Source organism: Pseudochaenichthys georgianus, chromosome 16 (genome assembly GCF_902827115.2).
Source record: "Pseudochaenichthys georgianus chromosome 16, fPseGeo1.2, whole genome shotgun sequence".
Lineage (NCBI taxonomy): Eukaryota > Metazoa > Chordata > Actinopteri > Perciformes > Channichthyidae > Pseudochaenichthys > Pseudochaenichthys georgianus.
The window spans coordinates 30,880,717-30,905,978 of record NC_047518.2 but is presented as its reverse complement, the minus strand read 5'-3'; the positions used below and the strand labels follow the sequence as shown (position 1 = coordinate 30,905,978).

The following is a 25,262-nucleotide window of genomic DNA, read 5'->3' as shown; positions in this document are numbered from 1 at the left end:
TGTTTTCCCAGGGATATATTGTATTCTGACTGCATTGCATTTATATATATATATATAACACTTTTAATAATGAGTGCTTTTTACGATATATATATAGCTATCCTTATATTGTATGATGCAGTACTATAATACTAAGCCACTCAATAGAACAATTGGTGCGATTCAAAATGTGAATTGCTGTTGAATTCTGGATTCCCTGTAAAACGTAAAACGCTTTGACATAAAGTAAAAGCTTAAATATGATTATAAAGGACAGGATGTTCATTGAAAAAGGTGAAAGGTCAAAAAGCATGCACAGAATAACGACATAACGGCACAGGTCAAAGGTTCAATTATACTTTTATTATAATCAAAAGGGACAAACTAGGGTAAAGCATTAACTATTCAAACATTATGGACTCTCACTCTCACTCTCATCACTGGGCGCTCTGTTATTCAAAGCTTGTATAAAATCAATTATCTGCATCAACTTACAGTAAGCCTGTAAAATGATCTGCATGTTGCAATGTTTACTCAATGTTTAAAGAAGGGGAAAAGCAGACTGATGGTCCAATCATGGAGTTATATTTTACAAGTCAACACTCCAAACCACTTAAACAGATGGGCCACATGCTACATTTTTCAGGGAAACAGCTTCAGCCAACAAGTGGGATTTTGGATAAGCCAGATATCACAGTCGGGTTCTTTCCAAACAGCTCGTTTCCCTTCTCACGGTTTTACTCATCCAGGCTACTCACATATAGAGTTTCACTGGCAGTACCAGAAGAGCTGGAGCGGATCGTCCTGTTGAAAACTATTGAATAAGAGCAGCAGAATAAGCCAGGAATAAGGTGTACAATGGGTTATTTGGGTCAGTTATGCTAATATAAAAGCTAAAACGATTGATGAGATGCAGTCTTCAAATCACGGTGAGAATACAGTCAAATATAAGCAGCTAGATGTTGTCTCAAATATGTTCACAGAGCAATTTAGGGCTACTACTAAACATTTGATTAGCTTATATCTTGATTAAGTGGTTACTCATTTCGCTTTTTAAATTGAGATAATAATGAAAATATGCCCACCAACATTTCCCAGAGCCAAAGATGGGGAAATAATATATTTTGTATTCATAGGCCGGCACCATACATTTGCCTGTAAAGAGAGTGAAATTATTAAACATTTATTAAGATATTAAAATATTTAGCTTGTTCAAACCGAGAAACTAACTCTAAAGTAGAAACCATTCTTTAAAACCTAGACTGGTGATTGTTGCCAATAATAAGCAGGAGGAATATTTAAGTGCACTGTTGAGTTTCAATAAAGTCAGTAAGACAATAATCTGTGATTAACGATGATGACTAACCCTTCAGACAGTCCTTCCTGCAGGTCTGCAGAGGACCAGTGGCTGACAGCTGTGCAGGTCGTAGACAGTCTTCTCTCAACGTGGAGGTGCCTGAATGTCTTGGTGAGACGCTCGTCTGTCGGACTCCCACACGAGGAGAGATATAACCCCTCCCTCGTAAATCTCCTGGACCATCAACCTGCTCAGAGCCTGTAATAGCCATCAGGTAGAAACCCAATTTCTTCCCGTCTGCTCATGCATCCTCTTACACAACCGGCAATTCAATCTCCCATATGGAAAACATCAAGTGACCATATAAACAGTACATGGCATGAATGAGTTTGTAGCTTTCAAGTTACATCCAGGGAGCAAAGAAAAGTGGTAACTAAATGGGGATAAATGGCTTGTTTGATTCTATAATCTACACATGAGCTCATTTTGTGCAATTTTCTCTCATTATAATCAGTTATGCGTCGTGAGAGTAATGGCAGCACTGCAGTGTCCCCTGGGAAATGTGATATCAGCTAAATGATGCAGGAAATGCAAACTCTATGCAATTACCCTAACCTCCACTGACAAGACAACTGTTTGTACAACTTTAAAGTGGATAAGGAGCAGAAAAGCACAAGAACATTATTTAAGTACAGATCAATCAGCCCTAAAACCCCGGTCCAAAACGAATACATGCCAGATATGTATCTCAACATGTACACACTTTACCAATTTGACCTTTTTGTCTTCCTCACTGTTGTTTCTCGCTCCATCATCTGCATGTAAAAATAAGAATAACGTGTTAAAAGGATGAATTCCGCACAGGTCTAAATCAGCACTGTTTTCAGTTAAAGGTAAAAGTGCTTTTTGTTTTGGGTTAAGGCTCTGTGCGGCGGTAGGCTAGGCTACTACCTTTGTTGAGTCCCTGTGGAGAAGATTTGGATGTCTACATGTAATCATTCCTTTGCTTGTGTCTTGGCCAACGCACGGATGATGTTATGGCATCAAACAGGGTGGAAAAAGGTCTGAAAGTGCCATTAAAGGCTCATGTACATCATTCAGGGCGTATGATGGAGAACATTGAAGCTCTTTGTTATTTGGACTTGGGTTCAAACTTCTCCAAACTCCTAGGGGCAAGTAATGAAAGAAACTAGTAACAAGTAACAGTACCTCAGAATTGTGCAGTATTTAAAAAAACGTATGTACTTAATGATACTTTCCACCTGTGAAGAGCAAATCACACGCAATAACTGCTCAGGGTGGGTTTGTTTTGTGCCCGCGAGAAGGAGCTGCTTTGTTTTAGATACTTTAGAGGACAAGTGTGACCTGAGAGCAGCTGGGTCATGACACAAGCTATTCCTGCTTTTACCACCGACATGCAGCCTCCAGACTCCCTCCACATACCCCGACCCATACACTCCACGATGCAGTAACACCTCCCCCAATCCTACCAGAGTCAGACACAACTGTCAATACAAACAAACTGTTATTGGATTGTTGCAATACTCTGATTAGCCCACCAAAATATATAATCTTTTCAAAGCCTATTCTTCCCAATTTAAACTTGTGAGGGAAGTGAGGGCAGCAAAGAAAGCTATCGTGTGAAACCAAAACTGTTTTCATGATTGAAAAAACATGTTTTCAGTTCCTTTAAATTCTGTCAAAAGTACTATTTTCACCAAATTGAACTACATCTAAATTCTAACCAAAACTAGACATACTGTATAATGACTTCTGTTATTGTTATTTTGTATTTTTTCAAGGTTTTGTTATGGTTTTGAAAAAAACATACCTGATCTGAAAATAAATCAGTAAAAGCTGAAGCGGATGAAGATGGAAAAATAGAAGAAAAGGAAGATTCTTCATCATTAAATGAACATTTAAAACGCAAGTGATTTATCAACATTTATGATATTTCCTGGTTTATCACATTTCCTTGATTTACAGTATACCTTCTTCTCTGCCTGACCTGAAATGAAAGCAAATATGAAAGGGAAAAGGAGCCTCTTATCTGAGGAAATGGGCAGTGATGGTAGAAAGAGAAATCCTCTCTTGCCTCAGTGACAGTGCTCAATAACAGTAAAAACAGATGGAGGTCCTCCTGACACAACATCATAGAGAAGCAGGAAGATGCTTTCCTCAGCACAGTAATCGGTTTCAGCTTGTTTCTAATTTATTCAGCAGTTACATAACCATCTTTTAAAAAGCTTCTGTGTGTCACAGCATGATTTATCTTGTTCCTCTTTCTCCAACAACAATGCAATTAGGCTCCATCAAGTTGTCAGAGTGACATGATGGAGACGTCTTTGAAGCCACTCAGCCTGTCACGTCTGACAAAAGGCTCCTGTAATTGTTACAGCCGAGGCCTGACTGCAGTGGCTGTAAATGTCACTGGATACAATGGTAGGAGATGTTCAGACACGGGGCTGAGGGGTCGAGAGGAGCCCCTGAAGGTGGCAGCTCCTGGTTTAACAGGGCTGGAGGGGTCAGCTCCTTCACAGGCGCTGTTTGCTCTCAGCTCAGGTTTCCTGTTGCCTTTGCCCCCGTGTGTCAGCTGTCAGAGTCGATACGCAAAGGGACTGCTGCAACAACTGTCTGGGAAAACTCTGCTTCGTACAGAACCGTGTTTACATGAGGGGAGCTGCTCTGCTCACTGTCTGTCTGGCTCTGGTGAAACACAGACCTCTGATGTAACCGTTTTTCTTCCATAATCATAATCATAACACTTTTGGACCAATACAGGAGCTAAGACTAAGTTTACAATGACTCCTCAAGGGAAATATGTTGCCTTAAAATGATTTTTTTTAAAAGCTAAAAGCAGCTTAAACGTTGTACTTTAGGTATAGAGCAATCAAAAACTTGCATTAAAATATTTTTACTACATACAGTATAATGTTATTTTTGTGTAATAATTCCAAACATATCCACAACCATAGACTACTATTGCTGATGCTGATTTATCTTTCTATTTTACTTGCCTCGTCCATTTTTCTGTGAAGTATTTATTTATTTTTGTCCAATTAGAGGCAGGTAAACAACTCGAAAGAATGCTAATGAGAGCACTGGGAGGAAATCAAAACATAATGTTACAGACTGAGAAACACCAAAACAATTTGCTGAAAAAATGATCAAGACATAGATTAGATGAAGTTATTGCTGATTTTGGGAGACAATACTTCCCCATCAAAGGTATTCATTAATTTTGTTAATATACAAATATTGATGAATACAGCTTTAAACTTGATGAAAATCTTAAAAACACAGCTGTTTGATAAAGATCACAGTGATGTATACATAACGGGATAATAATCATAATTTATAGCATCCAGAGAAATGTAAAGAGGCATGTCTAACATATTTTAAATCCATCATAGAAGGTAAGGTTGCTTCAACAAAGGACCATGTGAAAGAATAAAGGTACAAAAGTTAGATATATAGTGCGTGCTGCACGGTAATGTTTTACCGTATATTTATATTTGGCTATTTATGAGGTAATACAAGCTAAGCTTCTTTCCAGACTTTGTCCCTGTCCTTTGTTGAAGTTCAGTCAGTAGAAATGTAGTGATTATAGACGTCAGCGTTACGCTCCCTGAGTCTGGAAGAAGCATCATCTCTACACGCCAAGTCCTGGCCCGCCGCTGCACTTTGCAAACTGTAAGCACTTATGATGTTGGTAAAGTTAACAAGGGCAGTTTATCTCAAACAATTATCTCATTAATTCTATTACAGTGCTTTACATTCTCTGCCTCAGTCGGAATTTTACAACTACAGTTTATAAAAGGACAATACTAACAGGAGTGAAGACTGCTTCTATGAAAATAATTCAAGGTATCTCTTTATACTTTCAATGCATGAGCTTTACTCTGACTGCAACCAAATGAAGGATATGCTGCCATCTAATGGAAGGATCCCAACATGGCAAATGAATACACACTTTTTTCTGTGGGCACCTACATAATTAATGTACTTCAGTACAGTTTGAGGTATTTCTATAGATTTTATATTTGTTTGTCTTGACTTTTATTTACTCGTTTGTCTGTTTGTTTTAATTGATTTAATTGTGTGTCTATTCACATTGCCCCTTTACTACTCTCTCTTTTCTCAATATCTTTCCTTGTCTTGCTTTGTTTTTATTTTTTAAAACGATATAAGTATCTTTTTATATTGTCCTGCATTCGTTTACATAATTTTCTTAATGTGTAAAAGTGAAACTAAATGTAAAGATTTATTTTGTCAAGCCTGAAAGAACGATTGTAAATACAGAAGATGCCATGATTTCTTCTATTCGGAGGGCCTTTGTTTGGACAGTTGCTAAGTTTTTGTTTTATTGTCCCACTGAGCTCAGCCCACTTTTTGTTAAGAAGACTAAAGACACTGGTTACCAAGCAGCACTTTTTATATGTTGTGCCTCAGTGCCTGTAATCAACCCTTGTACCACTGTCTGCTCCTTTCACTGTGTTCCTGACATCCTAACAATACAAGGGGAAACTGGATTTAAGCTAAGACAAATCAGGGGATATCTGTAGCGAATTCAAGGTAAGCAAATACCTTTGTTAATCAACAATCATGGCTCCATACAGTTTATTGCATCCGATGTCCAAAGTGTGCATGGAAGAAAAAACGGAATTCTCTGCTACTCAGCATCTCTCGTATGCAAGGAGCAAATGGTTTCAACTCCCCGACCCCGAGACTGAGAGCCACAGCGACGTGTGGATCAAACCGCCAGATTTCTCTCTTAAACTGTACAGGTCTCTGTCAGTTCCTCAGAAGGAAGAAAGAAAGACACATTCAAATCCAGCAGTACCACCTTCAAGTAAAGCACAGAGGAAAACTGGAACATTTCTACCGAGGGTTTTACATGAGGGTTTCCGAAGAGAAGAGTCTCCAAAGTTCCTCACATCATACAGGCCTCCCGATTCTCTTGAGTCCGAGCTGATGTTTGTCAAGACTGGGAAGTACCTTTGTTGGCCTTACAAGAACCCAAAACCACATAACTTCAGACCGGTAAGTGTCTGCAAACAATAATACGTTTTATAACTTCTTCTGTAAGTTTCTCGTGTACATTCAAATGTTCATATTTGTGAGGAACACATAGGATGAATCGAAAAAAGCAGACAGGGTCATGTCTTACATTTGAGAATATAGCATTTGTAGTGTTTGATTTGTCCACAAGATGGCGCTAAACACAAAAGTAAGTAAATAAAACAACTTTGATTTCAGCTCAATGAGGACCTTCCAGACATAGTTACTACATACGAAAGAGATCCTGGTAACCTGCATTTAAAGTTGAAGCACTTGGACATTAGTGAGTGGATTAACTTCATGTTTTGTCATTTTTTGAGTGTATTTCCGATCAATCTAAGTCTAAGAATATGGTATTCTGAATATTTCCATGTGTGCTGTACTGAATGAATGAATATATTACATTTTTCCAGTTCAAAACACTACCACCAGGTCAGACCTAACTTCAAGTGATACCGAGAAAGGGATGGACACATATAGAGCTGCCGAGCCAAGATGGGATGCGAGGCTCATACTCCCTCCGCTGCTCTGGCCTCCAAAATCAGCTTCCTATACTGTCAGTGGTGTTTTGGCATCATAAAAAAATACTATGTCAAATTGTGTCAGTTAGTTGGTTTTCTTGTAATGGATTACTCTTATAGTGTGGTATAGAAAATAAAATAAAAGCTCTACTTACATTTAACCTACTAATTACTCCTACCAAAAAAACATGTGGCATCTGGTGATGTAGAAAGCGGAAACACACCCTGTTAATTTAGATCTCCTGACTGAAGCTGCCTGTTATATTTGAATATAATTGTAATCTTTATTATTAACTGCAATTTAGACAGTTTGGGGCTTCGTCTGTTTTAATACTGACGTTGAATATTTGTTTCACAGAGACACAGATGCAGAAGAGGAGCGTACAGTGCATTCTTGGATCGTGTGGAAGAGAAACTCTCAAGATCATGGAAAAATAGATCCTAACTTTGTCTTTTTTACCTTTTTAAAAATCAAATGTATATGTACATATCCCTGATAATGATCAAATAGGGACATATTTGGAGATTCTAGTAGCTTTAAGGTTCTGGCGGTCAACATGCAGGGACTTTGGGGGTCATAAAGGTCATAAAACCACATTAAGACGCCCACTGACCACGGACAGCTGCTCACCCGGTTCCCCAAGAATTATAAACACGCGAAGCCTGCACATGTTCGAAGCATATCTGAAATAGCTGAACATATGCGTTCAAGGAGTAATCCGTGACTCTGGGCATAACTCGCAGACTAAATATAAAATGAAAAGAATATCAGTCACTGCATTAAACCTCATGACCCACACGCTGCCATGTGTTTGTGTTATTTGAATCCCCTGTTATCCAGTCAAATGCTGAAAAATGTAATGTAATCTTCCATCTCATGCATGGCAAATAAAGATACTGACCAGAGCTGTTGTGTTCAAATCATAGGTTCAAACGTGTATTGGCAGTTGTGAACAATCTTTAAAATGGAAAACACAGATAGTAAAATTAAGAAAAATCCTTGAAAAACAATAAACTTAATCCGAGTCTGTTAAATCGTCTTATAAAGTAAGCTTCAGGAAATTAGCACTTAACTACTTAAGAAAAAGCTAACAAAACAATGTAATAAACCCTAAACAAAATCTGAAAGGTTTCAGCTCTTGCTTGTTATTTTCCATTATATGAAAGATTTTAAGAGTGGTCAGTATGAGTTAAAATTGGCAATTTTTAACATGTTTAATTAGCTTAGAAACAAAAAAGAGGGATTTGATAGCTTATCCACAAGCATACCGTAATGAATGCATTAATTAATCAATAATTAAAATAATAAATATTACTCATTATACTTGGACTATATACATTCTGAATAATAAGTCGTGTGTTGTACTCTAATATATTTTAGTGCTAATACTTAAGAAATGTATGAATTTAACTTGTTTGTATGTCTACACTGTGGTATTCTGACTATTAAAAGAGTACTTCTTCCACAACAGGACCATGTTCTTGTTAAAGTACTTATTTCTGCGTGAAAATAAACAATTTGCGACAAAGGCTACACAAGAGCTTAAAAACAGAGACAGGTTATGTAAGCCTCTGGTGTTTGTTATCCATTCCTTCATGCATGATGGGCCGTAGTAGCGTGGTGCTTTTCCTGCTTTTCTGACCAATCATTTTAAACAAAAACACGCATGGGGCGGCGCTGTTTCTGCAGACACATACACTGCATTCTCTCTACACAAAAACGGACAGAAAAGGGAAAACACGCTGATTCGACACGCTGAACCTCCGGTACGTTTTAATTGTAACGGCTATTCTGGTGTGGCTATTAAGATAGCTAATCTACTAGCATACCGTGGTGTTTCTATGCTAGTTGAATATCCGTGTGTGGTTGAATGTGGGCTAGAAATACCGTGAATGTTGTGAAGGATCAAGCTTGTAAAATGGCTGGAATTTAGAAGTGTTTTTAGGGCTCTTGGACGACATATTTTGTCAGATCAACTGTATTGGACATTTGCTGATACAATGCATTACTGATCAACGTAAAAAGTGCCTTTTTATAGCATTTGCATTCACAACTTTTAAATGAAATGTACCTTTGTTGCCTCTCCTGTCGTTTTTAACAAAGAACATCGATTTAAAAAATATTGGGTTCCCTTACCACATTTATCTTGGATCAATAACGACACATGACACATTCATGTCAAAAGTAAAGTAGTGTGACGGACAGACAGAGCAACAGGTGATCCTAGTTCCCGGGCTAGACATGTGATTGACAGCCGTTTTAGCCAATCACCTGTCGGAGAATCTAGTAAGCGCACCAATAGAAAGCACCCGCAGTGTTCGTGTGGGCCAGAGCCTGGTGTGGGCGTTTATCCAGACTGACAGCAGTGTCCTCAGCGTTGGATTCACACTGGGACACAGGACAGACAGACAGACAGGGTTGTGTCCGCTTCAGAGGAAGGATTTGCTGTCGTTGTGGCCGACATACAAGGCGTAAATACACTGTGAGTTGAATTTTGGTGTGTTTACACGATAAAGGACTGCGTTTCTGTTCAGAAAGTATTAGGTGTATTGTGTTTTCTCTACAGATGGCTCAGATTGAGAGGTAGCACATTTTGGAATGTACATTGAAATGCCTTTGCTCACCTGTCGTGTGAATCCTCTGTAGATGTACTCTTTACCTCATATGGGTAAAATACAGATTGACTGGAAAATAAGCCCTATTCTAAAATATAATGAGGGATGTAGTTGTATACTAAAAGGACAGTAACACACTGCAACACTAGCAAACAGGGCTCCTGTAGGAATGTTACATTGAATATAAAGAAGTTATTTTCGATGTATGGTGGCTGTTAACTCCTCATTGTGTGAAATTAAGTAAATGTCGTTTTCTGCCATGGTACATTGGCTAATTATTTGGCTCTAATACAGCTGTGTAGCATACAGTATGACTTTGTGTTTTCAAATCAGACTATATTGCTTATTGCTCAATAGTCTTTCCTTGTCATTGAGGATGTTCGGTGACGCACAACTGTGGATTGTGGACTTGGACTGAGTGACATGGAAAATGAATATGCCCATTTGTTTTGGTCCTCATATGTCTCCTTTCTCAAAGCAAAAACAAGAAAACTGCGAGTGAACGTCACCAGATTTCAAATGTTATCATGTTCATAAAAAAACACTAAGATATTACTGTCATGATGATTTAATGCTCATTTTGCTTTGCAAGTAATAAAGACACTATCAAGTTATTCACAGGGATTTGAGCTATTGATTATATAAAAAAATCTCCCTCCACACTACAGCCCTACTTGATCTAGTATTAACATCATTTGATGGTGGCTTATGTTTGCAAAGTTTAGATAGATGTTGTTTTGTAACTTTCATTACTAAGTTTGTTGACTTTATGACTCTTCTCTTACGTGGTCATGTTTACCCAATGACAAAGCAAAAGACACAAGTGAATGTAGGGAAATGTGATCTTCCATGATCCTGTAATTGCAACTGTTGGCCACAGTCAAAGTAACACAGTCTTGCTTTAATTGCTACTGCTTCTGTTTCACCCACAATAACACTTGCAGTTTGCTTTCAGGTAATTGCTGGAGCCTTTTTGGAATATCAGCAGCTCTGAGGATTTGTGCTGGACTGGAATAGGATCAAATCTCCCAAACCACCAATCCTCCCTCATGAGGAAAGATGGGGAATGGATTGTCTGAACAACCTAGCTTCGTCTCAAACGTCTCATTCTTCCAGTCGTTTCACATTGCCATCCTTGGCCTGGACTCTGCAGGCAAGACCACCGTTCTGTACAGACTGCAGTTCAATGAGTTTGTGAACACGGTGCCCACCAAAGGTTTTAATGCGGAGAAGGTGAGAGTGTCTCTGGGCGGCCACAGGTCTGTAACGTTCCACTTCTGGGATGTAGGTGGCCAGGAGAAGCTACGCCCCCTGTGGAAGTCGTACACGCGATGCACGGACGGCATCATATTCGTGGTGGACTCTGTAGATGCGGAGCGCATGGAGGAGGCCAAAACAGAGCTCCATAAAATCGCCAAGACCTCTGAAAACCAGGGGGTGCCCCTGCTGGTGGTAGCCAACAAACAGGACTTGAGACACTCTTTGGGACTTGCTGAAATTGAGAAATTACTGGCTCTGAAAGAACTGGGCCCTGCAACTCCCTGGCACCTGCAGCCAACCTGCGCTATCATAGGCGATGGACTAAGGGAGGGCTTGGATAGACTCTATGACATGATCCTTAAAAGGAGAAAGGTGCAGCGGCAGCAGAGGAAAAAGAGATAGACTTGTTCTGAAAGACGAACATGTGAAAGACTCGACTGCTCTTATATGTGAAGGATATTGTCCTGGGTGGATAGAGGCATCCGCTGCAGGTCCAGATTCAAAGTGCTGAGTTGTATCAGTGAAGAAAATATTTTTGACTGCCGGTCTTGTGATGATGATGATGATGATGATGATGATGCTGTTGGTCAGGAAGTGACACTTAAAGGAATACAGAATGAAGATGAGAAAGTTTCAGACATGTGTGGAGATGATATACAAGGTTTAAATGGATTTAAACGCACTAAGGGTTCGGGGTCTGGAAGGGTGATAGAAGTAAAGGATGCTGTATGTTTCAGAAATGGCTGTTCCAAATAATATCGCCAAAAATACTTTGGGAAAAGGCTTTTGACAAGTTGAAGGTTTTTTTTGTAAATATTGAAAAGTGTTTTATTTCACCGTTTAATATGTAATTATTATATCTTATTATTCTAACACTGGACTTTCTTTGTGAAAGAAAAGTATTATCGTGCATTATTGCATTATTATCGACTTGCTTGCTGTCTTATATCATTTTTTTATAAGCACTTTAGATTTCTACTTCATATGAAGTTTACAGTTTTTAAATACAGCATATTGTGTTTGATTCAACAGCGATGTTTGGGGGAAATACAGATGCTACTGTAGTTGGTCCAATTTGACCACATTGACATTAGACAAGTTGTGCATTATGTTTTGCTTAATAAAGCATTTAGAGCAATGTGGCAGTATGGAGGGTGTTATTATGTCAACTTTGTTGTTTATGAGTTTAAAAAGGAGGTACTCAAAGATGTCAATGTGCCTTTAAAGAACGGCACTAAACCAGCAGTGTCCCCAGTGGAGCTGCTGTACAGCTAACAATAAACGTTGTGCTGTCACCCGTGTTTGTAATGCAAAGGGTTACAGAGGAAAAAAAACATGCTCAGTCAACCTATCCTTAAAATGTCCTCAGTTTCATTTCAAAGCAACATGCTCGCTCATGTTCACACAGATACACACCCACAACCTGAAGGTCCATGTCAATGATTTATGGCTGGTGTGAAGAGCTGTAGTGTCAGCAATGGAAACGTTGACATTCCTTTACCGTAGCTTTATTTCTCACTAAAAATAACAATTTGCATGTTGTGTAATGAGAAACATGTACGCATACAGATGTTACACTGCTGCTGTCAGCCATACAAATACTTAAAAACAACCCAAAGCTCTTCACAGTAAAAAAGCGAGTCCTTCCACCATCGGCTGCTGCAGTGTAAAGGGTTAAGCGATGTATTCATTCGTCACATACAGAATCAGGACTTGGAAATGTTGTCAGGGCGGTCTGGAGACCAGACCCAGTGCAACTGGCTGGGGCAGGACACTGTGAAGCCAGGGGCATTACAGAGTATTTTTGGACTAAGCTGGGTGGATACGTAGCTCAGTATTTTTAATTTGCTCTCCCATTCCTTTGAAACAATTAATGCCTGTGAAGCCGGACGGGCCCCTGCAGCAGCTGGCTTTCAAACATAACTGTGATTCAGATTTGCACTGCTCACAGGCTGAATGGCCAAACATCCTCACCATATATTCCAGTTAAATGTGATAATTATGGCCTTGATTTGAGGTTTTGGTGCTGTATCTCAGGGGGTCTATTGCATTTGAAAATAGAAACTACATATCCTTAGCACTCTGAGCAATTTAAATCTTTTTTTTGTTGCTTTTTACACCTTAATCATACAGTTAAAAGCATTACAATTTTTTTTAATTCCTGGATCTTTGATTATAGTGTCGATTCCCAGAATGCCCCTTTTCTCTCAAGTTTATGAATCATGTTTTGTTATGACAAAGGTGCCTCTTCTTAACTTGTTTTCGAAGGAAGGAAACTCAAAGGTCAAAGGCGCGTTCACACTTTTCCTGATACTATTTCCTTATCTCTAAAAGCCACGTCAGCCTTTAGTGTGTTTGTAAGTCAATGAACATGTCCTGCTTTGCCTTGTATTGACTTTGGGGCAATTCTTTTGATCTGCTGAAACACTCGCCAGAGGATTTCCGTTGGTTATTGGCTTGGTAAAGCAAAAAGCCTGTTACCTGTCTTTTGCTGACTCAGTTTAATATGTCTAAAACCACATACAGAGATTAAAACTAACAATTACTTTACCGGATCATTTAATAACTTTTCACTTTTCTTCAGTCCCATCCTTTATCTCAGCCTTTATCCATGTTCTGGTAATGTCTTTAGTGAAAGGTGGATTAGAGGGAATCCATCTCGTGTCCAAGGTCAATGCATTAACCCATTTACCTCGGATGGGGTGCTTGGCACGAAAGTCTCCGACTGACAAGAAGACAAAGCACACTGAAGTGTCTTCTTGGGCTTTACTTCTTTAGAGTAGCTCATCCATGAAGGAATTATCTCTCATTATTGCGATTACAGTATAGCTTGCTGTACTGCAGATACGCCTAGGGCCTGATCCAGTTTGGCACTTAGTTTTACAGGTTGGGCCGCACACAGCTGATGAATACTGTACAACATCTTCAATAATGTTTGTGTTTTGTGAAGACGTGTGTGAAGCAATGACATATTGGATGACGAGGAGTCAATTCCACGTCAAAGTTTTTATTTTAATGACATCCTCAATGTTCCTCAACATAGTCACACCCTGGAAACACTCAAAATGGACTCTCAAGTATACTTCTACATAATGTTGTCTTCATCCATTATAATTATTTAAACCCACCTTTTAAGGAAATGATATTGGCAGATGGCTGTACATTCTACAATACCCATGATATTTAGCCATTACTGCCTCAGCACTTTTAATAAGAGCAAATTCAGAAAGCTTTGTTTCAATTGAGGACAAAACGCAACACAAATTCAACCAACATTGACCCATTCTGTAAACCTGGATTGGATTCTATCTCAAATGCTTCTTGGGAATTGGTGTTGACTTTTGGCTTGCAGATGTAAGGTACCGTTTTGCTTCGCACCAAAATAGAAAATTACGAAACGAGTATTGCAAAATCATGTTTCGTATACACATGTTTTGGTGATTCAACCGGGTGAACTTCATGTTCACACAAGCCTAGAAAGGGCTTCAACCACCAAGTACATAATATTGCCTTTTCAAATAAAGAAAAAAATAACAGGAATGAGAAAAAACAAATCCCACACATAAGGTTGGGAACAGCCACTAATTGTTAATCAATGTGGATGTATGCATCTTCCTTAGCCTTACCAAGACAAGGCATTTAACAAGTTAATTCTCTTTATCTTGTAAAAATCAATAAAATCAATTTTGTTCTGGCTAGTAAAGTTTAATGTGTCATTTTTAAGCACAAGTTAGCATTCATCAACAACATGATGAATCTTGATGAATGTCCAAGCTTATGATAAACTGAGCTCTTTTCATTGTTTTGTTTTTTAAAAAGGATGACAATAAGATATTTAATTGAGTACTAAAAGCTGAATTTATCTGGAAAATTAGGATTGCATTAGGATACATTTAAATGGTCCATGCAAGGAAAAATATTTAAATAAATGAGATGCATGCTCAGACACAAAGAAATGAAAAATCTTTCTGTCTGAAAATAGGCTAGTTTTGTTGTGATGCTGTTGCTAGGTAACTTTTACATTTATACCATAAAGCTGTTTATCTGCATGGCCAGGTCAGAGCGATGTTTTGTGGCAAAATGCACAACTTCACTTTCCCATAAATCCACCTCCAAAGGGTTCTCGTATTTTGCTGAGTTTAGAGATGTATCCCATTGTGTACTTAAAAAGAAGAAAGCAATATATGCACACTCCCAGCCTGCTTATTATGCAAGGTTATCATGATGGGATTCATTATTTTCCCCCAGTCTATTGAGAGCGAGTGGCCTATTTACATGTGAATTCCTCCCGTAGCCCTGAAGCCTCGCTCAAAGTAGCAAACGGGGCCACCTGCAAGGGGAGAGGGGGGAAAAGGAGGAGGAGGGAGACGCTGTTTGAGGAGCTGGAGAAGTGCACTCCTGTTTTCTTTGGTGCAGAGAAGAGAAGCCGGTTTCATTAATCCTCAGGATCCATGGAGACAGAGTGAGCTGTGGCAACACGGACACAGGAAACACAGACAGGCGTTTTTTGCTCACCTGAATACTGATCCTTCATCAGTTAGAAGCGCTGTGATGCCGGTCGGACTTTTTTCTCTTAGTGTTGCTCAATTTTATTTTCATGCCTAAAAATAAAAACTGAACAACATTTTCTCCCACAAGTACACCTAAAACTACTAAATGATCTGCGTTGCTTAATATGTTTCATAGGTCGTTATTCAGGTCCTTATTTAACTTTTGTCTTTTGCTTAAGCTGTCCAAGAGGACTTTCGGGAAATTCAGTCATTTAATGTTTACTTTTTTTTTTTGTACCTTTTACGTTTCTTTTCTCAATGTTTGGGATTTGAGTAGCAAAAGTCAGCACACAAATGTTCAACTTTATAGCCTTTTACTTGTACTCTGATACACTGAATGGAGAACACAGGTTTGTGTCAAAACTAGGGTGAAAGGGGTTCATAAGAGGATATGTAATCTAATCAAATTACCAAGCTAGTACCACTACATGTTTTTAAAGCTCGCTTGGATGCTACAAAATCAGATGCTGTTGGTACCTGTACATGTGGTTAGATATGTAAATTGCTGTATGATGTCCTTTTGTTGTTCTGTTGTTTATCTTTTTATGTCTTCTTGTGGAACCTACTGCTGCAGGTCTCCCTTGAAAAAGAGATCATTGATCTCAATGGGATTTTACCTGGATAAATAAAGGTTTTGAATTGAATTGAATTCAATCAGCTATAACTGTGCAACACTAGCTGTAAGGCTATTTTGATAAATAATAATAAATATAGAAACATTGCACTGAATTCTGATAAACTGTCCCTTTGGCCTTCAAGCAAACATAAATGATCAGTTACTTTGATCATTTCACAGATAAATGTAGTTGTATTACAATAATGCTACAAGACATCCCTTGTGTGCTGCAACATTGTTTTTCATCACAGATGGGGGACAGTGTTCATGGAGTGACATTCCTGGGCTCAGCCTGTGTGGAAGCTTCTTTGTTGAGGTGATGATTGCTCGGTCACCTCTCACTCTCTGTCTGCGTGCACAAAATGACGGGCAAATTACTTTTTCATACCATTTTGACCTTGAACCTTGGGCCACACAGTTATACCCACTCAACATCCACAACGCAACCATGTCCAGACAAAAAAAGTGGCCCACAAAGAGCCGTGTCCCCTCCAGACTGGGTATTGTGAAGCACAAGCCTGTGAAATCTGTCTTTGGTCTTGTTTGGGCATGAGGGATTACGGTGGGTTTAGGCTGCGGTCTCCAAAGCTTTATGTTCACACACTGACTGATGGGGAAATTCATGGCGAGCAGTGGGCCCAGTGGAGTTTCATCATTCAACAGAAGAGAGGCCCCAGAATAGTTGAAAGATTTAGGATCCTAGAGTTCCTCAACGTGTCATTAAAAACAGAAAGGAATAACATAACACAGTTTGCTGGAACAGAAACTTCATTAACACAGTAACAACCTTTAGAAGAAATATTCAAATGTTTGAAGAGGAGTTAAGGAAGAAAGAAAAAACACAAAATAATTTGGTTTTCCTCTAACAACAACTACACATTATCGGATATATTCTTTAAATGTAGTATCAATGTGTATTTGAAGGGGACAGTCTCTGTCTCTAAAACAACATTTTATGATAATCTGCAGTGGAACATTTTTGTTGTAACATTTTTGTTGTAAAATGTCACAGTCTGTTCTCCGTTTAATATTGCAATGCATCTGTTTCAGCCTGACATTATCATAATGTCTTTTTGTGAGAAACAAATCACTGGACATTTGTGTCAAGTAGACGCTCCCCCTGTGTGATAATGACATTCAAATCAGATACTGTCTGTAATTCACCTAAACGCCTCTTCGCAGTGTCAGCCCTGAAATTAATTCCCAAACCAAAGAAAAAAGCCTTTGGAAAGGGTTCACATGGCGGTCATGCACATGTCTGCTCTATTTAGATATTTTAATTGCATGTCTGCCTCATGAGAGAGGGTACAGTCAGGAGGAGGGAAATGAAATGCAGCCCAGGTCATATGTGGCTTTAAATGTTCACAGGGCATGGACACTATAGACTTTGTTATTTAGATGTGTCTGTGTTTGTGTTTAAAGTAGGAAGGAAATATTTCCCTCCTGAGTTAGTGGTAATCATGCTGTTCAGAACAAGTGGGAATTGGTGTAACATGTTACAGTTTTATATAGGTATATGTCAATTATGATTTGTAATCTTCTCAGTTCCATCCCAGTTTCAATTAGCATTTTTTTTAGTAAGGGAAACCTTTTGATCACATCAGTCCATCTCACATTTTTCTCACAGTGTTTTGTTGGTGTAAATAATGAATCTCAACTAAATCCTGTCGTGCCACCAATTTTAATTTAGTGATCTCAAAATCCCCACTTCTGCTTCTTACTTAAACCTTGAGACCAAATGTAGCTGCTCTTACTTCACATTACCACTAAATCTAATTGTTCTGATTGGAATCACATTGGACCAATAGCCGTTTTCGTCCTCGTGGGGCCGCAGCCTTAATCTAATCTGCAGAGAAACCTAAACGCTGCATGTTATTCCAACTCTAAATGAGAGGTCTCTCAACTGCTGTGTTGTGTATTCGACTCTCCTTGTGTAATGAGGCTCGACGCTGCTGACCTCCTCTCGGTACAAACAGTATGACTCCCATGATATTGGCAATAACACTGAGGTATTTAAACAGCCACAACATCAGGAGTCTCCAGTAGTTCATTAACTGAAAAGTGAGGGCCGAATAATGAACTGGGCTGTTTTCTTTAGCAGGCATGAGGAAGGTGCTGCTTTTTATATTGATGTAACTCAATGAATAACACCCCATGTCAGAGTTTTCCAATCTGCTTTAATTTCCATGGCGATCTGAGCTGGCCCTTCACAGCAGGAGCCTGCAGTTTCATAAAGTAGAAGTGTGCTGCCTGAGATATGGTGAAGTGCAGATAAGAAAGGATTGATGAGGTTTTTACAGAGTCTGGGTTTCACGGTTGTCTGTGTGCACGCATTCCTCTTATCTGCATCACAGTCTCCCTGGAGGTACCCGTCTCACCTCTGAGAGTTAAGAGGCTGTACTTTGTCTTGTCAGTTGCAGGGTGTCAGAACGTGTGACGTAGATCAGGTCATTATCTTTAAAAACAACCCAAAAAGTCACCCTTTGAGGTGATCAGAAATATTATCAAATGCCCCCTGCTGCTGTATCAGGGTCTGGCTCTGGAGTGGAACAATCAGGTTGCTGGTTTTCTATTGCGGCTTTCACACCAGCGCTTTTCAGTTTCTAGCTCCGAGCGGGAGCTTTTCTGGTTCAGCTCCGGTTTCCCTTTTCAGCTCCCGCTCTGTTCACACCGCCCACTGGCGCCCCAGAGCTGCCCTTGCTGCGTCATGACGTCACCGTTTACATCGCTGATTTGCCCCCCAACGGCAGCTCACAACAACAACAACAACTGCGTCGGGTCGATGATCGTGTTGCTTTTAATCACACGAAGCCAGAATAAATTGAATAACGACTTCTCCAACCTTATACTTTTCTCCAGAGTGCCGTGGTTCATTGTTTATTAATGTGTTTCTGCAGCATTTACCGACCGCTGCAGTGCTGCTCTTCCACGGGAGTTTATTCTCCCGTTAGCTCCCGGTTAGCTCACACTGCAGCGGCCGCTCTAAAGTATTCACTGTCCGACTCACACAAGCAGCTGATGCATATCCCCAGTTCCCCTTAGCCTAAGTGAATGTGTGTCAGTCTGAATTGACACTGTTTGGTATCACAACGCTGTTATGAAAGTTTCTCTGGTATAAAACGGGTGATGTTAGCATAGCAACCGAAGCTAAACTGACTACTTGCATCCGATACCTGCAATAATACAAAACAACACGTCTGCCTCTCTCCACAATGATCGATAACAGTGAACGGATGGTCAAAGTAAGGCACAAATAAACAGAATCACACGAAGCCTGGTTAGTGTTGCCTGACTTTATAAAGTGTGTTTATAGGCACTACTGCTTGTAGGCAGGCATAACAGTCGACCCATGGGAGGTGGGTTTAGTTTCCTGCACGCCTCGACGTAAGAGAGACGTAAGCGACGTCACCTCTTAGCTCCAAAGCTCTTGCCTCTGGACCGACAATTTTTTGGAGCTGAAAATGAAGCGGATTCCGGAGCTAAGAGCCGGCGCAGCTCCGGTGTGAACTGGAAAACCCGGCGCTTTTCAGGCTCTAGCTCCGAGCCGGAGCTGAAAAGGCGCTGGTGTGAAAGGGGCATATGAGAGCAAGATTCCTAACTCCTACACGGTGTAAAACTTTCGAGGGGTGGGGAGGGAAAGGGGGGGGGGCAGGGGTGGCCTGGGTTACTTCCCCCTCCCTCAGAGCTATAAATCAAAAATAAATGAAAGGCAGGCTCCCCCGCCACATATGGTCCACAGGACTGCGTTGCACCAGTTAATTGCACTAAATGTGTATGTATAGTCTAAATATGTTGTGACTTTGGGGATGTCTTATATCTATTAAAAGACTTAAATGGGTTATCTAGCATCATCCAAAAAAAAACACAAATGATATGTTTAACTTGACTGATAATCCTTTCCAATGTAGTTAACTTGATGATGTGTTTAATTACACCTGTAGAAATATTTTTCTTTGACATCATTTCATCTAGCGTTTTTTCATATTGTGTTGTATTTAATGTATTATTGTGTTTGTTTTAACACATTAGTAAGCTAACATTAATTGTGTAAGCTGGCTCAGTTAGCTACAATACGTGACAGTTACACCTGAAAGTTGCAGGGGTTTAACTGTTTAGGAACAACTTTCATTATGTTAAAATAAAAAGATAGTTTCACCATGCATGCATTTCCTTCAAAAATGTATGCCACTTGAAAAGCTTTTACTAATTTGCTGGAACTGTTTTTAAAAACTGTAGCTATTGTTGGAAAGCTTTTATTGCATGCGTAACTTTTGAAAGTGTATTCCACACACATTAAAAATCATTTGTTTATGCTGACGAAAACAACTGACTGTAGTTGTGAACTTGTTCTGTAACAATTTAAAACAACAGATTGTTTCAGGCTTAGTTACAGTAAGAACTCACCACCTCCCTTCTCTCTTTCTACTCTGTTTCACATGGCAGTAAATTCGCTGCCCTGAACTGAGCCAACGTTAAGCCTCTTATCACTGCCTCTCCCACAGTGCTCTTTTGTTCGTCTTACTCTCAGTTAAACCTTGCATGTCAGAGTTTGTTTTTTATAACTTCACTGCTTCCAATGCTTACATGTAAAAATGACCCATCAACATGTGATAATACAGTCTAAAAAACATGATAAATATCGTCAGAGATAGGTTTGTATCCCTCATAATGAAGTCATTTAATATTGTAAATTACTCAGATGATTGGAGTTTTCTGCTGAATTGCTGCAGTAAAGTATTGAAATGACTAATTGTGACCTTCTCTAATAAACTGACACTCAGTGAGTCTTTGGTTAAGCTGAAGGGTCTTCCTCGTAGATTTGCCTGAAAAGACTGACGGTCCAGTTAAAGCAGAGTAATCTTCTATCCTTCACATGTAATTAGCTATGTCCTTCATGCTACTGAGTGACCCCCATGGACATGTTACCTTCTCAATTTAGAATCATCTACCATAATTCATTTATTTTCAAAGTCTGTGATTGCCATATAGAGCCCTCTCAATAAATACTTTGTGACAACAATTCTTGTCTAGTTACACAAAGTTAAAATGTTATTTTTGGTTTGCAGCCATGCTTGTGTCAACAATATGGAACCCCTTGAAGAAATGGTGATTTGTTAAAGAAACTTACATGGTGGTTTCTGTAAAACATCTCTGAAATTTGATGTTCGAAACTGAAATCCACATTTTGAACATTACAAAGAACGTATTCACTGCAGTAGTTGATTGATTGTGTTTTTAATGCTCAGGTATTCACAATATTGCAACACAGTCTCACAGCATTTCGTGTTATAGTCACGAAATTAATCTCTTGATTCGTGTTCACCAACACGATTTCTCCATTTTTTTCGTGTAACACAGAACGATTTTAAAAACAATGGAAATAATAACAAATTAGAAGGAAAAACAGATTTAAAAAATACAGTTTTCAGTATTCTGACACAGAACGATTTTAAAAGCAATGTATTTCTATTGGTAGTATGTTTCCTGCCTGCACCAAATAATAACAAATTAGAAGGGAAAAAAGATGACAAAAAATACAGATTTCAGTATTCTGAGGCTCTGAGCCCCATTTCTTTTCCTCGCGGACAGTAAAAAATACTCCGACATTATACAATTTAAAATAAAAGGGATAGGGTTAGGCTTAGGGGAAGATATTGAGTAAGAAAATGTTTTTATGAAACACACAGCTTCTGGTCTTCCAAGGCCCGACCGGACAGAAAGACATGGTGCAGGCACAAAACACACTACCAATAGAAATACATTGCTTTTAAAATCGAGACTGGGTTGAATATTATGTTAAGCTCCTGTGCACTGGCAGTTGAAGAAGAAACTCTGCAGAACCCGTTTGTCACATCTGTCTGCATTTACAGACACCTTTCCTCCCTTATGAAAGGCTTTGTTATAATCCCCCTTTGCACAGGTTGCTCTACTGATTTAGTGTTTGTTTCTGCATTTATATTCATCCAGAAATATACAGCTACAATGAGATATATCAATGATTATATGCTTATATGTGATTTATGCGTATACAAAGAAACTATAATTATTCATTTTCCTTAAATACAATACAAATTGTAAAATAAAACACAAGAAGCCATTGTTAAGTGACAGACTACACCATTATTAATTTAGTCTAGTTTTCAATATTCAGCACGGAAATTGATATTCCTTCATGACTTAAAAATATATAATCAACATTGAAATGAGGATTATAGAGGAAACTTTTATGTTTTGTTTGTATGAGTATTTCGACAGTATTGTGCAAAGCTAAAGCAAATGCATAAGATAAAATGCAACACTGATGCAGTCCTGCTCTTTTAATATATTCAGAGGAACCATAAACCACCCAAAAAGGGCTTTAGAAATCCCTTTCTCTGCCTAACCTGAGTCGCAGTAAAAAAAGAACAGACTGATAAAGTCTCTCTTTTTGCAATGTGAGCTGAAATCCGAGACAAGAGTCCCAAAGCTAGATCTCAGCGTTACAGACTGGAGCCTCATTAGCAATCTATCTTTGCGGCCATGAAAAAAAACACAAAGTAGCTTTGTCTTTGGGCTCCGTTTGATATGCTGCAGCGGGGCCCCTGGGCTCAGAGACACAGCGAGGACTGAAAGCAGAGACTTCAAAAGTAGCCAGTGTCTACCTCCACCTGCCTCTGAAGCCACAGAGAAGACAGACAATTCCTTGTTCGCCAGAGGAGCAATCACTACATTTCAATGGTGCCCCAAAATCACTGCAATGATTACCCTGAGCATCTGAAGCCACAAAATACATTATTTTGAAAACTTATTTGTATGTAATGACTGGCTTGAGTCAAACAGCTTGTTATCTACATGTCAAAAATGCTGCAGGAACTTCACTCTGGGGATTTCAGGGGAAGTTTTTCTTTCTTCCAGCCGCGGGTATCAGCGCATGTCATGGATGTTGACATTGGAAAAACTTGAATGGAAGGAAGAGTGAATGATGAAGAAACAGGAAGTAAAACTAGTGGAGGAAAAGTAGCCTGTGCGCAGTGATAATGATAGATTACAGAAATGTTTTTGAAGCAACATCGCTCATTTACAGCTGTGTTATTTTAGTGTGAGCATAAATATGGTGTGCTTCTCCCAGGCAGATGCAACTCAGTCTGTATATCAGGTTATGTTTGAGAAAGACTCCCAAAGCAATGCAACATTTAAGTTTTCTAGCAAGTCAGTACTTTTTGTGCAAGGATTTATACAAATCTGACCTGGCGGCACAACATCAAAGGATAATACACCTCCAGCACTTTAAAATGTGTAATATGACATTTATACTATGATGATTCACTGTGTATCCATACCTAATTTGAATATGCTTAAATCATAGATTGTCCTTTTAGGTTCTTGGATGGCAAAATGCAAATAAAGAAGAAAAGCACCGCATATGTTTTGTAATTAAAACAACAACAAACAACATGAGTCCAGATATGCCCTTTAAAGACAGAGTGGTAAGCCTGCATGTTGAAACAAAACAGAACAGTTTGACAATGTTTCTTGACAAACTGGATAGTGTTCTATACGTTCAGCAGCTTTTATAACAATAAATTCTCTCTACAGGGAACGGCCGTGACACACGTGTTTGGCTCGGTGTAGACCTGTTTGACGGAGCAGGTGTATCCGTGGCCGGCAGGAAGTCTTTACTGCCGGCTCTGCACACTCTCTGGTGGACAAACACGTGGGCAGAGGCCGTTCTGGGAAGGAAAACCTTGCAGCAAACAATCCGTCGTCAGCCATTGTCAACATCTGCATTTCGGCGATAAAAAAAAAACATAACTCAATGATGCTGCCAAAATAATTTCATGCAACATGTTGTGGCATGACACAGAATGTGACATTTGTACGGCTTTCTCTGTATTCTCAGTCCTAATCCCTTTCTGGGAATAGCCAACTGACAAAATATCTCCTATTTGATTCGCTTTTGTCTCATAGCATGTTGGCGTTTCTATGAGTGGTGGGGCTGATAAGGCTATTTTAAATTCAGAGTGAAGCATCATTTCACATCTGAATTTAAGAGCTGACAGCACGTTTCCCTAAAACACCCTGAGGAGAATTGTGGTCTGACATGGTAACCTGAAATATGTTACAATGCACTTTTTAGAACTCCAGAAGGAAATTCAGTCGGCAGTGCAGAAAATAGAAATAGGTTATAAAACACACTATTAAAGGGAAACACATTATCTCCAGGATAAAAAAGCTAATTGCTTCCTGATGGCTACAGTACAATTTAATTGGTAGTAATTATTTTTGATAGTTTTTGGAATAAACATGTTAAAGTCACGTATTTTCATATTGTTGCATTTTATTTGTGTCTGCAGAGCCAAAGATACCATTGAGGACAATGAGCCTCAGTCCTTTGTGTTGTATTGTGTTTTGTGGGAATATGTGGGGGTTTGTTATTTGAAAAGAAAAATGCCTAGCTATATTATAGGCTCATACCATTATATTGTGTATTCAACGTACGTACATGTACGTACTTTTAGGCAAACACAATAAATGAATAGATGTGAAAGTTGATTTGTTTGCTACGACTTAGTACAAGTTCGATGAGAACGATGAGTGAATCAAAACAATAAAAACTGACTATTGGTCAGAGCTTCAGAGTTGGGCAACAATTCTCATCTGATCAGAGGGTGATTCTAGCATCGTGTTTAGCTGCAACAGGATGTCACCAATACCACTTTGTTCTATTCAACTGACATATTGATTAGTATTTGTAACATGGAATTTGCCATTGCTTGTAAAGTAAGAAGAATTGCATCAGCATCTCACTTGCTAGCATCAGTTGGCGCACATGCCTTCATGGATGCTGCTGTTCTATTTCTGCAGCGGGAGCAGTGAGAATATGTGGGTTTGTTTTGCTGCCACGCAGTTGCCCTCAGCTGTCCCATCACTCAGCAGGGGAGGGTGCATACCCTAATTCCTCCCTTTTTTTCTCTCCCCTCTCCCCCCTTGTTACTCTTAGTTGCTCTCAGAGACAAACGCAGGCTAGACGAAGCAACTAGGTCAACCTCCAGCTATTAAACTCCTGTGTCCCCGTTGAGACAGCGGGACAAATGGCTCCCACTTCAACTCAGACCCAAACAAAAGACCTTCACATCCATCGGAGACCTCAGCCCCACTTGCATCCTAATGAAGCGAGAGTGGAGGGAAATCCACTCTCTCTCTCATTTAGTATGCTCACTGACCAGGAAACACAATGGGGTTACACAATTACATAACGGGATCCTAGTGGTGATAAGGATGGGAAGACATTTTAATCAGAGCTACTGTCTGATTATTTGTGTAGTCTAGTGCTCTTAGTAAGCCTGTTGGCAAACATGCCATAAATGAAACACACACAAAAA

The 25,262-nt window shown here is 39.3% G+C and overlaps 2 protein-coding genes across 3 annotated transcripts; both read left to right on the top strand.

The window, feature by feature from the left end:
• The first annotated feature begins 5,758 nt into the window (after nucleotides 1-5,758).
• c16h7orf78 (chromosome 16 C7orf78 homolog) lies at nucleotides 5,759-7,910 on the top strand. The gene is made up of 4 exons (XM_034103444.1): nucleotides 5,759-6,319; nucleotides 6,536-6,620; nucleotides 6,751-6,893; nucleotides 7,217-7,910. Exons 1-4 carry the CDS (start codon nucleotides 5,882-5,884, stop codon nucleotides 7,301-7,303), a joined length of 753 nt encoding a protein of 250 aa, XP_033959335.1. The 5' UTR covers nucleotides 5,759-5,881; the 3' UTR covers nucleotides 7,304-7,910.
• Nucleotides 7,911-8,481: 571 nt separating this feature from the next.
• On the top strand, nucleotides 8,482-11,884 carry arl4aa (ADP-ribosylation factor-like 4aa). Of its 2 annotated transcripts, none has more exons than XM_034103200.2 (2): nucleotides 8,482-8,625; nucleotides 10,430-11,884. In XM_034103200.2, the coding sequence occupies exon 2, from the start codon at nucleotides 10,534-10,536 to the stop codon at nucleotides 11,134-11,136; it is 603 nt and encodes a 200-aa protein (XP_033959091.1). In that variant the 5' UTR covers nucleotides 8,482-8,625; nucleotides 10,430-10,533; the 3' UTR covers nucleotides 11,137-11,884. The 2 variants fall into 2 exon arrangements, with proteins under 2 accessions (XP_033959091.1, XP_033959089.1); XM_034103198.2 differs by lacking the exon at nucleotides 8,482-8,625 and adding an exon at nucleotides 9,194-9,341.
• Nucleotides 11,885-25,262: the final 13,378 nt, after the last annotated feature.

Coding starts and splice junctions, on each gene's coding strand:
- arl4aa (XM_034103200.2), top strand. CDS start 10,534: ATGGGGAATGGATTGTCTGAACAACCTAGCTTCGTCTCAAACGTCTCA.
- c16h7orf78 (XM_034103444.1), top strand. CDS start 5,882: ATGGCTCCATACAGTTTATTGCATCCGATGTCCAAAGTGTGCATGGAA. Junction 6,320..6,535: donor AACCACATAACTTCAGACCG/GTAAGTGTCTGC, acceptor CTTTGATTTCAG/CTCAATGAGGACCTTCCAGA. Junction 6,894..7,216: donor CAAAATCAGCTTCCTATACT/GTCAGTGGTGTT, acceptor TTTGTTTCACAG/AGACACAGATGCAGAAGAGG.